General features: G+C 36.2%; 1 protein-coding gene across 1 annotated transcript; it reads right to left on the bottom strand.

Annotated features, from left to right (window-relative positions):
• Positions 1–5,251: 5,251 nt before the first annotated feature.
• Positions 5,252–8,557, bottom strand: ptrh1 (peptidyl-tRNA hydrolase 1 homolog). The gene is made up of 5 exons (XM_027002825.2): positions 8,097–8,557; positions 7,672–7,891; positions 6,196–6,295; positions 5,628–5,673; positions 5,252–5,550 (listed from the first exon to the last, which is right to left on the bottom strand). The coding sequence occupies exons 1-5, from the start codon at positions 8,280–8,282 to the stop codon at positions 5,293–5,295; spliced, it is 810 nt and encodes a 269-aa protein (XP_026858626.2). The 5' UTR covers positions 8,283–8,557; the 3' UTR covers positions 5,252–5,292.
• Between the last annotated feature and the right edge of the window lie 6,401 nt (positions 8,558–14,958).

The following is a 14,958-nucleotide window of genomic DNA, read 5'->3' as shown; positions in this document are numbered from 1 at the left end:
CAATGCTGTAACTTTCAAAATGTAAGGTCTATGGATTTATTTCTGTGCCAAATTTGATTCTGGGTCACATTCATTTGATTATGCTTGTTCTTAAAAGTAACAGGTTTTAGAATTAATTTATATAAACATTATGAATGTAAATATACTCTATAAGAGGTTTAAATGCTAAACTAAGTTATTCCAATTGTTATTATAACAAGGTAGTCTACTCTCACAATGATGCACCTACATTTAAAGATTAAGTATGCAGCCGCCAGATGAAAATAAAATAGCAATTTACAAAACAGTGAAGTGTGGATATAATATAAATTGTAATAATACAATATACGAGGCCTTTTGGACAATGCTTAGTTGCATAAGATTCCTGTTATCTATTAATTAACCAAATATTCTTTTATACTTCCTCACAAATTAAGACAAGTTCAAAAACTCCGAACAGTTCATTCCTGTTTTTTTTTAAAATTATTATTATTTAATTCCTGATTTTGCTTCAACACAGATAAATGATTTGAGAAAAATAACGTTTTATTCTGGAGGAATATATTTTGCAAAACTAAGACGAATCGTCTTTTGTTCGTTTTAATTAATGTGACCCCAGCAACGATATAATATATATATATATATGCTACTGTGATATTTCAAAGGTGAGCAGAGCTATCGAAAGTGCATTTTCTCATTCACCAATAATGTCTACTTTATTACTGGTTCATGTAATAGTCCTACCTAAAGTAAACGGAAGTAAGTATAATAAACGACGTTAATAAACGAAGTAAGTATAATAAACATTCACTGCACCATATTGCAGTTAAATATGATATCTCTTTGAATATTCAGTTTGGTCTATCTGAAGCGTTACGCCTGTGATCAGCAAACGTAAAGACGAATTTTCTTTAAAGTTTCAACAATTAATATAATACCAAACATCTGCATATTTTAAAAACTCACATTTATTTTCATGAAAATCGACTTAGCATTTCTGCAAAATATAGCCAAACGCCCATGGTGTGAATATCAAAATATGTTCAAACCTCGTGTACAAGTTTGTTTAAAAAAGATCTAGCAAGTGTATAGACCTAATCTGATTTAATCCGATTGGATTAGCACACCATGTCATTGTTAATCTACGTTACAATCTGGGGCTCTATTCAATGGCAATAAATATGACAAAATCGTTAAAATGACACGTAGTGAAAATCTTACACAATATGATTCGTAGATAATACATTTGATGAATTAAAAAAAAAAAAAATATATATATATATATATATATATATATATATATATATATATATATATATATATATATATATATATATATATATATATATAATATAGCTATTGATGTAATTTTTATTCTTTATATTTTCTGAATCCTGAATTCACACTGCAGTAAAATCTAACATAATTGAACAATTATTTTGATAAAAGGTTTATTTGTTTAATAAATAATTGTGGGACATGCCCCTTCCCATACACACAGAAATAAGAAAGGAAGGAAAGAATTAATTAAAGAAAGCACGTGCACATAAAACTTTAATTAGTTTCATATCATTCCATTTTCCTTTATGCCGGTTTCCTGTCTAACACTAATTTCTTACGTCATTCGAGTTTTGTGCACGTTTTCTGATGCCGAAAAACTAAAACCTGTGGTGATAGTGATAAAAAGTAAACCCCCCCATAACAGGCCTTTATGTATCCAAACCCAGAACTTTAGAGAATTTGCCTTGTGCATTTTAAACAATTAATAAAAAAAAAAAGAATTTTATTGTACACAACAGTCAATCGTATGGATAATGTAAACTGAAAAACGAATTCCAGGTTATTGTGAACACAAATAGCTTGCAGAGCAGTGTGTGCAGAGACGCGTGGGAACCAGCAGCAACAGATGTCCATGCACAATTCTCGATTTAACGTTTGACATTTCACAAGAATTGCGTTTGGACAATCAGTAGCTTGGGCTCATATAAACAGCACACACTTCAGCTACAAGTACTCCTAAATAGTCCTTAACAAGGACTATTAAAAATATGTGTTTTCGGCTTGGGGTCTTTGAAATATATCCTTGACAAAATAGGCCTATATGGACACACGCTGCTAAAATGCTGTCTGATATATATTGGAAAAACGAAATTCTGGTTCTTAATGATATAAAATTTTATATAATATTGTACTACTTTTCGTTTCACAGAAATATGCTAAAATATCTGGAAACTCAAATTACTTTATTAATGCCTGTCTGAGCCCTGTGCCGTATCTTAATAAGACACTGTTCTTTCACAGACAAATGGCATTTTACAAGTTAGCAATCAGTAGCTGTAAGCTTTAAATCTTTAACCACTATTCAAGATTGTTCTTCATTCGTTCTGTGACACAATAAGTGAGTAGATCAATTTCACTCTGCAATGCAATTCAGTAATACGTCTTTGTTTAACCAAAATTAATTACATTTAATTCGTCCTAACGTATTTAATTTCTCCGAAATAAAACACAACAAATAGGACAGTATCCGTGACGTGAACGAAATTCCTAAAGCGCTGTAGGGATAATTACAAGCATTTATGGTGCCGCATCACGAGACAGTTTGGATAAGCGTACGGGCTAACTGCTAGCATAGCTCCGGATAGCGGTTCGCCATTTCTGCACCTGTAAGACGCTCTCTCACCACGGAGGACCGAAAAGCCAATTCCCACGTGCATCAAAATCCTTGCAGTGTCGAGACCAAAGACAATATTCCCCGTTGGTATGAATCTGATGTTTCCAACTTAAAATAGGCTGAGTGCTCTGGTGCTGGGGCTTGGCGCATAATGGAGATGGCAGGAATTCTAAAGTTCTTCAGCGCATTCCAGGTAAATTGTGCTACGTTTACAGCTTCGGTGCTTATATTATTAGGGAGCGCAGAGTTAGACATGCGAGGCCATGTATCCAAGAAAGCACTATTAGACGACCAAGCAACAGGAGAAAAACCTCAGGACGCCGAGCTATTCCGTCCAAAGAATGCGTAGAGTCTTCTGTGACAACTAAGCTGCTTCCGATGCTGACGACGAGGGCGAAAAGTGGGGTTGGTGGTCGCTTGGTACGAGATTTGAATAACACCACGGGGTGATAAATGGTCATTGTGATGAAGGGGTGATGAAACTCCACTGTCTCATTCAACGCGTTGACCAGCAGCTGCGATAGGACCAGCATCCCCTTAAAGACACAGTCTAATTCTGTTCAAAACGATTACAATCCAACACTGTATACTCTGCACCAGCACGCATTGTGCACCCAGTGACGTTACTCTCTATTTCTGTGCTCAGAAAAGACTCGTACCAAGGGATTACCTGGCACTTAACTACAAAGGGGTTGTTCATTAATAGTTTGTAAAGGGAGTGTTTTTAGAGGCGCACGTTAGGGGCTTTATATGGGAATGAAAGAGTAATTCGTTAAGGATTCTGAAGTGAAGTGGGTAAAACATGCTTGAGTAAAATCAACTTAACAGATGACCAGTGCTGATTGGACAGATCAGTGCCAAAGTTCTTTTTGTAAAACGTTTAAAACCATAAAGCTTTTCCCATCTGTTTCTTTATCTCTTATGAAAATGTATTTCACATATAGAGCTGGAATAAGTACATCGGGCTAGATTAAAATGATGGGTTGCAATGATTAGATATATGACATTACTCAGAACTAGAAAATAGTATGTACAATATTATGCAAAATATTATCAAATATAATAGTTCATTTCTCTTTAGGAATTAAGCATTTAAATTAGGCTACGTAGTCTAAATTTGGTATGTGAGCTTTGAAAGTTTTTGCAAATGCAAATCCTTAGTTAAACTGTGTAGACCCCCAGAGGAGCCAGGGAGACTCATTGTTGAATAAATTAGCAGTTTTCTATTAGCCCAGTGTCCAGCCAGACCCATGACCTCTGACCTCCTTAGGAAGAATTGGTGGAAGTATGATTGAACTAAACAGCACTGCTCACACTCAGTAAAGTAGTTCAAGGGAGTATATTTTAAGTGCTTATAGCAAGGGAGCATGATTTTTTTTTTCAGGAGCAAGATTAGTCTTTTCTTACTCCACTACTGTGTATTTTAGGGAAGGAAGAGTTTCACATGTGTGATCTTGAGGCTATACTTTATTACACCACACCATTTTGGTAGTCTTTATGCAGGACCAAATAATTCAGATTATTTACTTAATTACTTGCTGAAACACAAAATTCTAATGTGCCACCATAGTGCTAGAGGTATTATGGATTTGGGTGACAATGAAATTGGGAAAAAAACAAACTTTGGCCATTTAAACAAGTAGCTACAGTGGTATCAATAGAAGGACAGGCAGAAAAATATTGTAAAAAACAGTAGTCATTTTTATGAAATGGTTGTGCTTTACTGCCAAAGCCATGGACATCATGAAGCATCATGTCTGGACAAAAATTCAGTTAACTATGCCGTAGTCTGTCTTTTTTGTTCGCTCCTGTAATTGTAGAATAATCAAATGCATACATTTTTCTCAAATCTATGCCATGTACATAATTATCTATGCTGTAAGTTTTAGTTGTTTTCATTAAGTGATTGGCTCAAGGCATTGTCACTTGGTAGTGGATTATATGAGGCAAAAACATCTTGCTGTTCTCTCATGGCTTTCTTATGTCCCCCATTAACAAAACCCAACTTAAATTGTCAAACATATCTGAGAGTAGATTCATGAACATCAAGATGAAGTTAAAACACTTTCCTTGGCCTTTCCAGTCATATTTAACCATCAAGGAACCTTTATGGATTTAAAGTGCAGAGTACAAAGCAGATTTACACCTTTACCTCTCAATGAGCTGGAAGAATTTCTCCTTGAAAAACAGTCCCAATATTTCGACCATACAGTGCAGGAATTGAATGGCAGCCTTCCAAGAAAATGGAAGTTGTAAATGCACAAGATGACTAAGTTATTTTATCTACCTCAGATTCTTGATATTGATTCAAGTATGACGCTGACTCGATAACCCACACAAGAAGTGCTATTTGAAATTAACGTTAAAACCCTATCATGTTAGTGTAAAGGCAAAGAAAGAGCAAATATTCAGTGCAGTAATTGTATCTTCTACTACATTAAGGCACTGACAGTAATAACTATTCTAAAACTCATCAAAAAGTTTATTATAGTCATTAGATATCTCATAGTTCTCAAAACATGAAACGCTTTTTTCACACTGGTGGGAACAACTGCAAACTGTTATTGTCCACCTGTACAATAAAAGTATGTACACTCATCAAGTTAAAACGTTTATTATGAAATCATTGGCAAGTCAGTTCATTTCTGGCGCTGCCCTTCAATAGCCTCCTGAACTAAAGGAGTCCTCTCTTTACTCCTGCATGTTGCACTCCTGCCCCCCGGTGGAGATGTTTGGAGTTGTGGTGCTGTAAGATGTGTCAGCAAAAGGTCCACACACTGTTCCAGCACAGAGCTCAGAATGTCCTGCTCTTCCTTAGAAAACCTTCCTAAAACATGTCTGTCCACTGCAGTGTTCTCTGAGGGTCGGCCAATGCCAATTCGTAATCGTGACATAACCTGTCAAAATGATAAAGCATGTAAGACCATTAAAATAGCTTTGCTAAACATTGATTTACCAAATAAATGTGACTTACATCAGTATGAAGGCAATCGACACAGGAACGGACACCATTGTGACCCCTGTCAGAAAAGAAATGATTGAAGCCCAGATGAAAAGAACAACTGTCATATTAACCAACATATTCTAATATGCATAATATGAGAGTTAAAAAAAAAACACTGCAATCATATGGATCAAATCACGTCTTATACAGAAACCATCAATTAATTGGCTAAACGAAAATGTGTCATCAAAAAGAATTAAATGAACCAGCCTGGACTATATTTTGCAAAATGGGAATTCATAACTTCATTGTTCCAATCTAGTAGATGAGCTCCAGAAAGCACCCAAATATGATCTCTGTTATAAAAGCATAACACTGGGCATAAATACCTACTTTTCTCACTGAGTAAACCCAAATTTTAGCTTGGCCTCTTAAATGGACAGTCTTTTTAAAATTTACAATGAAACACAGGAATATTATACACAGGAATCCAATATGGGACCTTATGCATACAATGTTGCATGAAAAGCTGGTCTGTTTTATTCTGGATAGGAAAATAAGGCTTTCCCAAATTGAGCATGACCTGAAAGTGTCTGACCTTGCACTTCCGCCATTTTTGATGCCAAGCTTCCCAAGTGGCTTGTCAAGTTCATCATGAACTAGGACAATGTGCTCAGGTTGAACAGAAAATTTGCTGGCTGGGGAAATGAAGAAAAAACAATTAAATGTACGGACCACTATCTTTAAATAACAATAAATATTTGCTCTAATTATCTCCTCCTAAGATATAAACATTTATTTCAAATTATAATATATATATATATATATATATATATATATATATATATATATATTTTTTTTTTTTTTTTTTAATTTTATTTTTTTTTTTTTACAGAAATGATCAATTAAGAACACGGAGAGAAAAGGGACAAAAGCTCAAAGAAAATAAAGAACAATAAAGTAAAACAATAAATAAACCTAGACAAAAGCAATACTAAACATGTTTTGAGATTCTTTAAAAGTGCTAACTTTAACGATCACTTCACAAAGGCTGTGAGCATGACCATGAAGCTATATAGAAATTACTACAATAATATTTAAATTATTTAAATTAATACAGTTAAACAATGACTAGATCTGGTTTAATAATGTAATGCTTCATTGTGGTACAAGATGGGATTAGATATGAGATGTGGCTTTTTGCTTTCAGAAATTAGTCAAAATATCCTATATCTTTTCTCTGTGCCTCGCTTCTGATAGCAAGAAAGTCAGTTATATAGCATAAATTGAGGCAGACATGTGAAAGTATGCGTTCCAGTGAAAAGCATAATGCTTTCCAGTGAAAGCATATATTAAAAAAAATAAAGAGCTCAGTACCAAAAATTCCAGACTCAACAAGATGGAAACTTATGTACTCAGTACAACAATGTATTTACACGTAAGTAGGAGCGGAACTATTTAAGCCTGATAGCAGTTGGTTAAGTACAATATTGTGGTCAGCTCTGTTAGGTAAGAGGAACAAGACTGGGACAGATTACCTGAGTATCTTAAATCCAATTCATCTGAAGACTTGAGAAATGCCATATTAGTACTACAGTATACTCAAAAAAACAGATTTAAATATTAAAATTGTGTCAATCCTTTAACACCTTACACTCCAGTGAAGCACTGTTGCTTTCAGACTCTCAAACTTTACTACAGAGTTTCACTAAAAATAATCAGTGTAATGAATAATTTTCTGTAATTAAGAAACAGACTGACTTACTAAATAAAGAGCATGTAATTTTAGAGGTTCAACTGATGGACACTACCTCAATGTTTTGCAAAGAAACATAAGCAGGTGTAAAATTCATGTTTGCTCAGTACAGAGGTGTCAATGATTCCTTTCTTCAGCGGATGCCTGACAATAGCTGTTTAACCGATTTGCACACAGTAAAAAGCCAAGTGCTGAATTACCACCAACACCAGAGTTTTTGCTGTGTGCACCACACTATTGTGTGGGAGAGATCGATTCTTTTTGCAACAAACAATATACCCCCAATAACCCATCAACACATAATCCCGTCTCACTCACCCGCTTTAACCACACTCACTCCATTTACATTCATGAGCAACTTGGGCCGCAGTAACACAAGCTGGGTGTCTTGGTAGACTGAAACGATGATGTCTCCTAACACCTGTCTGTCTGTCCTCCATTGGTCAGCCACTCTTAGACGTTCCGCTAGTGCTGCAATTGCGGCCATGCCGACGCTGTGCCGTGAGCCGTCCATGCCAGGATTACCAAGTCCTACAACCTGAAAGAAGACATCTCGTGATCAGTTAGGGGAGGTACAGCAGCACTAGGTGCTGCTTTAAAACCACTTTCCTTCAATAGGATCTTTTTTTAAAAACAACAGAACTCTAAATATACCTTAGTTAAATGTCTCAGTGCCAAAGCACAATAAATAAGTTAATTCAAAAGGTTACGAATTAAAATGTAATATCACAAAATTTACCTACCAATTTCCGTCTAGAACTACCAGCTGCTGCTACATCATTAGTCATCTTCTCAAAAGAAACTGTACCCAAAAGCGCTCTGTTTATGAACTTTGTTATCATTCTCCTCATGATTGCCATTGGTAACCTGAACAACGATAACACAATCGCCAAGAATTTGCCTGCCAATGTGTCGTTTCGTATTAACATATAGTTAATGTAAGTGACCTAGCGTTTCAACTACAGCTGGTTGGATAGATTATATCACGACAGATAGCTACAAAAGCGGCTTTAGTCCTAACGAGACTTATTCAACGCCCTACATTACACAATGAATTCTAAATAAAGCTATATATCTACATTTCATCACTATTCATAAACTATCCTTTGTATCCTTGTTCTGAGACTTGGTTTTAAATCGAGAACTCAACCAAACTGCGAGTGTTATTTTTGCAGCACATGGCAGCTCAGACATCAGACGTGACCCAAAGAAAATTGGGTGGTAGTACCGCCATCTATCGGTGGCGGACTGACAAAAAAAGAAACCCTGACTGTTAAAAAAAAGATTCTTGTTAAAATAGAGTATGTCATATCATAGATAAAACAATATCCACATTTATTAGTGTGTTTTGGCCATCCAAAGACTTCAAGCGTAGACACAGGAGGCTACCGGGAATAAACACCAGTACTTTGCACATAATTATCCATGGAGTTATCACCCCCATTTTCTGCAACGTCTTTTTAAATCTTTAAAGCCACAATTTCCATTACAGCCACCAAGATCAATAACAAGAACAGCCACAATCTCAACAACCACAACCGTTTATTTACTCACTTATTGTAACCATATTCTTCTTCTTCTTCTTCTTCTTCTTCTTCTTCTTCTTCTTCTTCTTCTTATTCCTCCTCCTCCTCCTCCTGACCGGGGAGTAGACAGATGATCTGACGTAAAACTTTAAGCAGGTTCAGGAATTCTCGCCTGTCATAACCTCGCATTATTAAGACAGCAACACCGCAAGGAATTTACCGAAGTGTAAATTTAGCTTTTAACTATAATTAAGGGGTCAGTTCAGTCTATAGAGGGGTTCGCTATTTTTAGATTGTAAACATGTAGTTCTAAAATCGTATTAGAAGACTATATAGCGTAATATATTGAAATATATATCGTAATATATTTAAATATTTTTATTCCCGCAAATATCGATAATGTATGACTTTTTATGACAAGATTATTTAAATCGTATTCGAGTCGGCTCTATGCTAAATACTGCCCTACTTTTCAAGTAATAAATAAATAAACTAAATTTATTACGGTGTTCTGTAAATTATGCCTAACATATTGTGACTATAATTTCAGACTTACACTACTCAGCTTCCATAGTTCATAAATGGCATCGTTGCATTGTCTATCAACACCAATCAGAAACAGGTCCATACAGCCTGAACCTTCACTCCACACCAACTCAGAGATTGCTGGGATTTCAGATGTGAGAAGTTATGGGCAACCTATAACCTACTTCCAATCAATTAATGATGACAGCCCCCATAATAGTTGGCAAGATCCTGTGACTGTTGCTTCTCCTTCTATTGTTGCTGCTCAAAATCAAGCCTTTACTGAACAGGTAGCCTGCTCTTTTGAAGCAGAACATGTTCTTGTCCCTGATGCTACTCCACCTTTCTTCTCTCCACAAACACCTTCACCTGTTCATTCCTGCCTTGCATCAAGATGTGACTCTTTGCCTGTGACAGAAAGTCATGTCATAAAAGGAATGTCATTCATCACCTCCTGCACCCCGAGCACTGGAAACTCCTTCTCAAAATCTCCTGATCTTGGCACTCCTTCCTCTTCTCCCATTACAACATCTTTAGCCCCTCTGTATACCAATGCAGCTCCTAAAACATCCTCTCCCCAATTTCTTTTATCGACACTAGAAGCTGTTTCATCTCCACATAATACTGAGTCCTCTCAAATCCAGCTTGGCCAGACCACTGAGCATCCATCATCTGGTCTATGTTCAGATTTGCTGTCTGAGGATGTCAAGGTGACTTCTTGGGTCTCCCATCATCAAGGGACTGATTTAAAACTTGCTTGTGGATTTTCTCTGCAGGCTGCAGACCAAGCTAACAAGATTGAATGCATTCAACAAGATGAAGATAAACTGGGAAAGGTTTCTAAAGAGAGCAAAATGAATTGGATCTCAGATGAAGGGCTGACAACAGGGGCTAGTTTTCTTGAGCCATACACTAACATTTCTGACTTGCATTCAACTCTCAGTGTTAGCATAAACCCAAAGCTTCCAGTAGACATGATGTCAGAGGAAAATGTCAAAACATGTCCCTCAAAAGCACCAGTGCGTTACCTGCTTTTATATCTGCTGAAGCATCCCTTGAGATGCCATCAGTTGCTGAGGAGCCAACACCAGTCTCAGACATTAGCATGAATCAGGTTGAGTACTACCAATCTGACCAATTATATCTTAGCCCCCACGTGCCGACAAATCCATCTGAAGCTAAATCAGGAGAGTTAGTGGATTACATGTCTGTTTTATATCTGCAAGTCACCAAAACAGTGCAAGAAGAAATGCAAAGACCCAGTGAACCTAACCAGTCTAATCAGCCAGTTGTCTCATCAACATTAATCCCAAATGTTGATGAGATTTCAGGCATTTCCCCTCTTGTGCTGGGGGATCTTAAAAATAATGATGTCCAGAATCAGAATGGAGACATAAACACTTGGGCAAATGTCAGAGGAACACACCTGTGGTGTCAGATTCCATACCCGGAGAGAAGGAGAACTTCCTTTGTAAGGATCCAAGGAATATCTGTCAACCTATATCACATGGTCCAGTGGAGTCTGGCAGCAGTGGTGCAGATCCACAGCACTGAGGTCATTTAGTGATATTTTTACTGTTTTTTTAATATTCACTTGTACAATATTGACATTGTGTATTCTTTTTGAGGAAATTTGTACAATTGGAAATGCGCATTTTATTTTGTCATGTCAATTTAATACTCAACAGATATTGTTGCAAGGACTCTGGGACCAGCTAGACCTCAAAACCTTCCCAGGGCCTCTCACAAAGTATGTTGGATTTACATCTAACCAGTTCAAATCAATGCCTAATTTAAACTGGTCACCTGACACATTAATGTGATTTATTCTACAACCACAGAGTATAAAATTGGTTGACACATTTATATTTTTAGTGATTCCTGATTCCAATTTGTCTCCTAGAGATAAGACTGATAAGACAGAGGCCCTGGGATATATCAAAAATAAATTACTGGAATGCCTACAGAATGTCACTCAGACAGATGAAGAGGTATCTTGCCTAATATGGGAGCTCATGAGGTTAATATGCAGAAAGAATGGTGTAAGTTTCCAGCAGATTTAGCTTTAAATCTGTTACATGCATTCTGCCTTAAATTAATGATTATCTGCATGTAAGTACTGTCATGTGTTTCATATGTTAGTGTGACTTGTGTTACAGAAACTGGTGGGCACTGATGTATCTCATCTCTTGCTAAGAAATCAGAGATCACACTGCTCATTTAAGAAAGCTACTACTGATCTTATTGATTTTACACGAGCCCCTCAGTAGAGCAATGGAAAATCAGATGGGTAATGCAGAATCAACAACTGAAGACACTGAAAGAGACATACAGCACTTCAGGGAGCTGCTAATCTTAGGCAAGAAAAAAGTGAGTTCAGTCCATGATTGTTAACAACCGCTAACACACTACATTCTGACAACCAATGGAGTTAAACTTTGTATACCTGCTTTTGTTCTCAAAAATGTGAGCCAACAGGATGCTTTGAAGACAGCAGTGAGTAAAGGCTTGTGGGGACATGCTTTTATGCTTGCCAGTAAAATGGATACAAGGGCCTATTCTCAAGTAATGAGCAAGTAAGTTGTAAAAGGTTACAGTATTCATCAATTTCATGTTTCACTAAATTACCCTTTTAGGTTAATTAGTTCATCATGCTTTTGTAACTCAAACTCGTTTAGGTTTATTGATAGTATACCTGAGAGTGATGCATTACAGATCTTTTATCAGCTTATGTCTGGAAGGATACTGGTATCTGCATCTGTGAATATATGTCATATATGTCATTCATTTATGATGAAGTGATTTTTGTACAATTCCTATATGTTGATATTCTAAAAATCCAGTTGTTACCTATGTGTTCCAGACACTGAAACTGAGCAATCAACTAATTTCAATAACTGACATACAAATCAGATTAATAGAAAGAACGATGTAGGCCATGGTGTTTGTAAATATCCATTTATATTTTTCTCTACTCATCATCTGTAGAGCCTATGTTAATTTAATGTGAGACTACCCACAAATGTAATGGTAATTAGCAGATGTTTACATGTTTTAACTAGTGTTTTCTCTAGAATTGCAGGATTAAAGAGGAGGAAGACTGGCGCATCCATCTGGCCATAATTTTATCAAATCATACATGTTTTAAACATCTACACAAGAAAACCATCACTAAATTTCTAAATTTAGAGACACATTAGGTAAGGTATGGGCATATCCAGTGCACATTTATGTGCCACTGAATTAATGAATTTATGTCTTTAAGGGAATCATTTCACTTTCATTCCATTCTCAGCTTCCAAGGGATGTTCTGATGCTGCTAGTTTCTGTTACATGGTGGTTCAGCTAGATGTGGACACACAAAGTGGTAAGTCAGATATTTTCCTGTTTGGGCTCAGCTGCAAGTAAGTTATAAATTTATAGTTTATATGAAATCTACATTTATATGAAATGACTGAACCGAATAATGTGTCATATGATTACCTTTCCTCTGTGTTTACTAACAGTGTGCCCCATTTGAAATATGCCACCAATGAAGTAATCCAACGGACTGAATTATTTGAATATTCTCTGTGTCTCAGTACTGATTCCATCTACCTTCCAAACTTCCAGGTTTTTTTCTGCTTTCAACAAATCCACCCATGACTGACATGTATTAATATTTAAAAAGGAGAATATTTGCACTTCTGAAGCACGGCTTTTGTGCTCCTCAGCTCTTCAAGTTCATTTATGCATGTCGTTTAGCTGAAGCTGGGCTTTGCACACAAGCCTTCCAGTACTGTGAAGTAATAGGCAAGGCACTTCTAACCACAGATGCAGGAAACTCTCTGACCTTAATAAGCCAGCTTTTAGAGGTAAAGATCTCAAAATATACTTAAGTAGTTACAAAACTGGAGTGAATATTTGATCATATCAAAGTAAAACTTCAGTGATGCTAAGCAAATACTGTCATTGAATGGTGGCAGTTTAGTGTCATGCTAATTGTGCTGTTCCTAATGATTGTGTAACTATCTGCAAAAATTTGACACTTTGACCAGCAGTTGAAAGACCTCCCAGAGTTTAAATTACAGTTTGAGCCCAAATGGCTGGTCAATCTTAAGATACTTCGCTCCCAAATTATTGTAAGCTTGTATTGTATTAGGTCTAATTCTTAAATGCTTAGTGACATTCTCTAACAGACAAGAAATCTTAAAGTATTGTCAAATTTATGTTGGAGGAACAACTGAACTTAACTCTCTGCAAAGAGCAGCACACAGATCTTCTGCCCACAGAGAAGACAGAGATCAACAACACAGATATAGCAGAGTGTGATTCCTCTTATGAAGTCGTCAGTCTGACTACTGAGATGCCAAAGCAAGAAGAGAGCCCTCCATAGGTACAGCTAGCACTTCCAGGTATGCTTAGGTCTTAGATGTTTTCTACTTCATCCTAATAAGCACTATATTTGTCCCTATATGCAGCGAATGTGCATACCTTTTTTGTTACTGGTGACTGTTCATATCTTATTTCTAGAGGGATTGTGTTGGGGTTGCCCGAATCATAGCAGTTAAAAATGCAAGGTTTCTTTCACCTGATTTTGACATTGATTTAATGACTGGAAATTTTTAATATTCACATGTTTGTTCCATGGATTCAGTGACAATTCATTTTAAAATGCAGTTGAATCCCTTTGAAATCTTCTGTTTATTAATGTAATGAGTTTGAAAACTTTTTCAGTCTTATAATTACTGCAATAAGAGAAAACTTTGAGTAATGGCCCATGTTAATTTGTTACTCTTCCATCACACAGTTATGCAGACAGTACTTTTTCAGCTATTACTCTTGAAACACTTTACAGAAATTCTGTCACTCCTGAAATGTTTTTGCTCCCAATTTAAACAAGTTTGCAGCTTATTGTCAACTGATGTCCTAAATATTTTTTAATTAACCAATAGCAAATGGAATTGAATGTACCAAAACAGCTACTGGCAGACCTCATTAAAAACCAGACCTAAGGATAAAATAAAATTAAATAAATAATATAAACTTTGTAAAGCTGTATTATCTTGATCCTCTTAGATCTAAGAGCTGTAGTTGACACAGTTAGCCATGAATTTTTTATTGACTAGCTAGTGGACTGGGTTTGCCTCTTTATCTTGGACTTCAGTCCTACTTATGTGACAATGGATGTTCCACTGGCTGTTTGTGTTTCCAGATGTCACACACATTGTCTTAACCCCAAAGGCTTGAATTTATCTCTGTGTGCTTCTTCTGGCAAGTATAATTCATACATATACTATGTTTAAAATATAACGCTCATAACAGTATGCAAATGATACAAATGTCTCATATACTGAGACAGTTAGACTCATAGGGCCAGACTCATAAAACTTAACAGTAATTGCATTATGCCATGCAAAATGTGAAATGGTATTTAATACCTATACATAAATTTACCATAGCAATAATAAGTGCACCATTGTCAGCATACTGCTGTGATAAATCCACCTGTGCCCAAGATGAAAGCCAATCAGAATTGACATGTAAATGAGGCCATACATATTAAGGACCCATG

The sequence above is a fragment of the Electrophorus electricus genome, chromosome 9 (genome assembly GCF_013358815.1).
Source record: "Electrophorus electricus isolate fEleEle1 chromosome 9, fEleEle1.pri, whole genome shotgun sequence".
Lineage (NCBI taxonomy): Eukaryota > Metazoa > Chordata > Actinopteri > Gymnotiformes > Gymnotidae > Electrophorus > Electrophorus electricus.
This window is presented reverse-complemented; position numbering and strand designations above follow the sequence as displayed.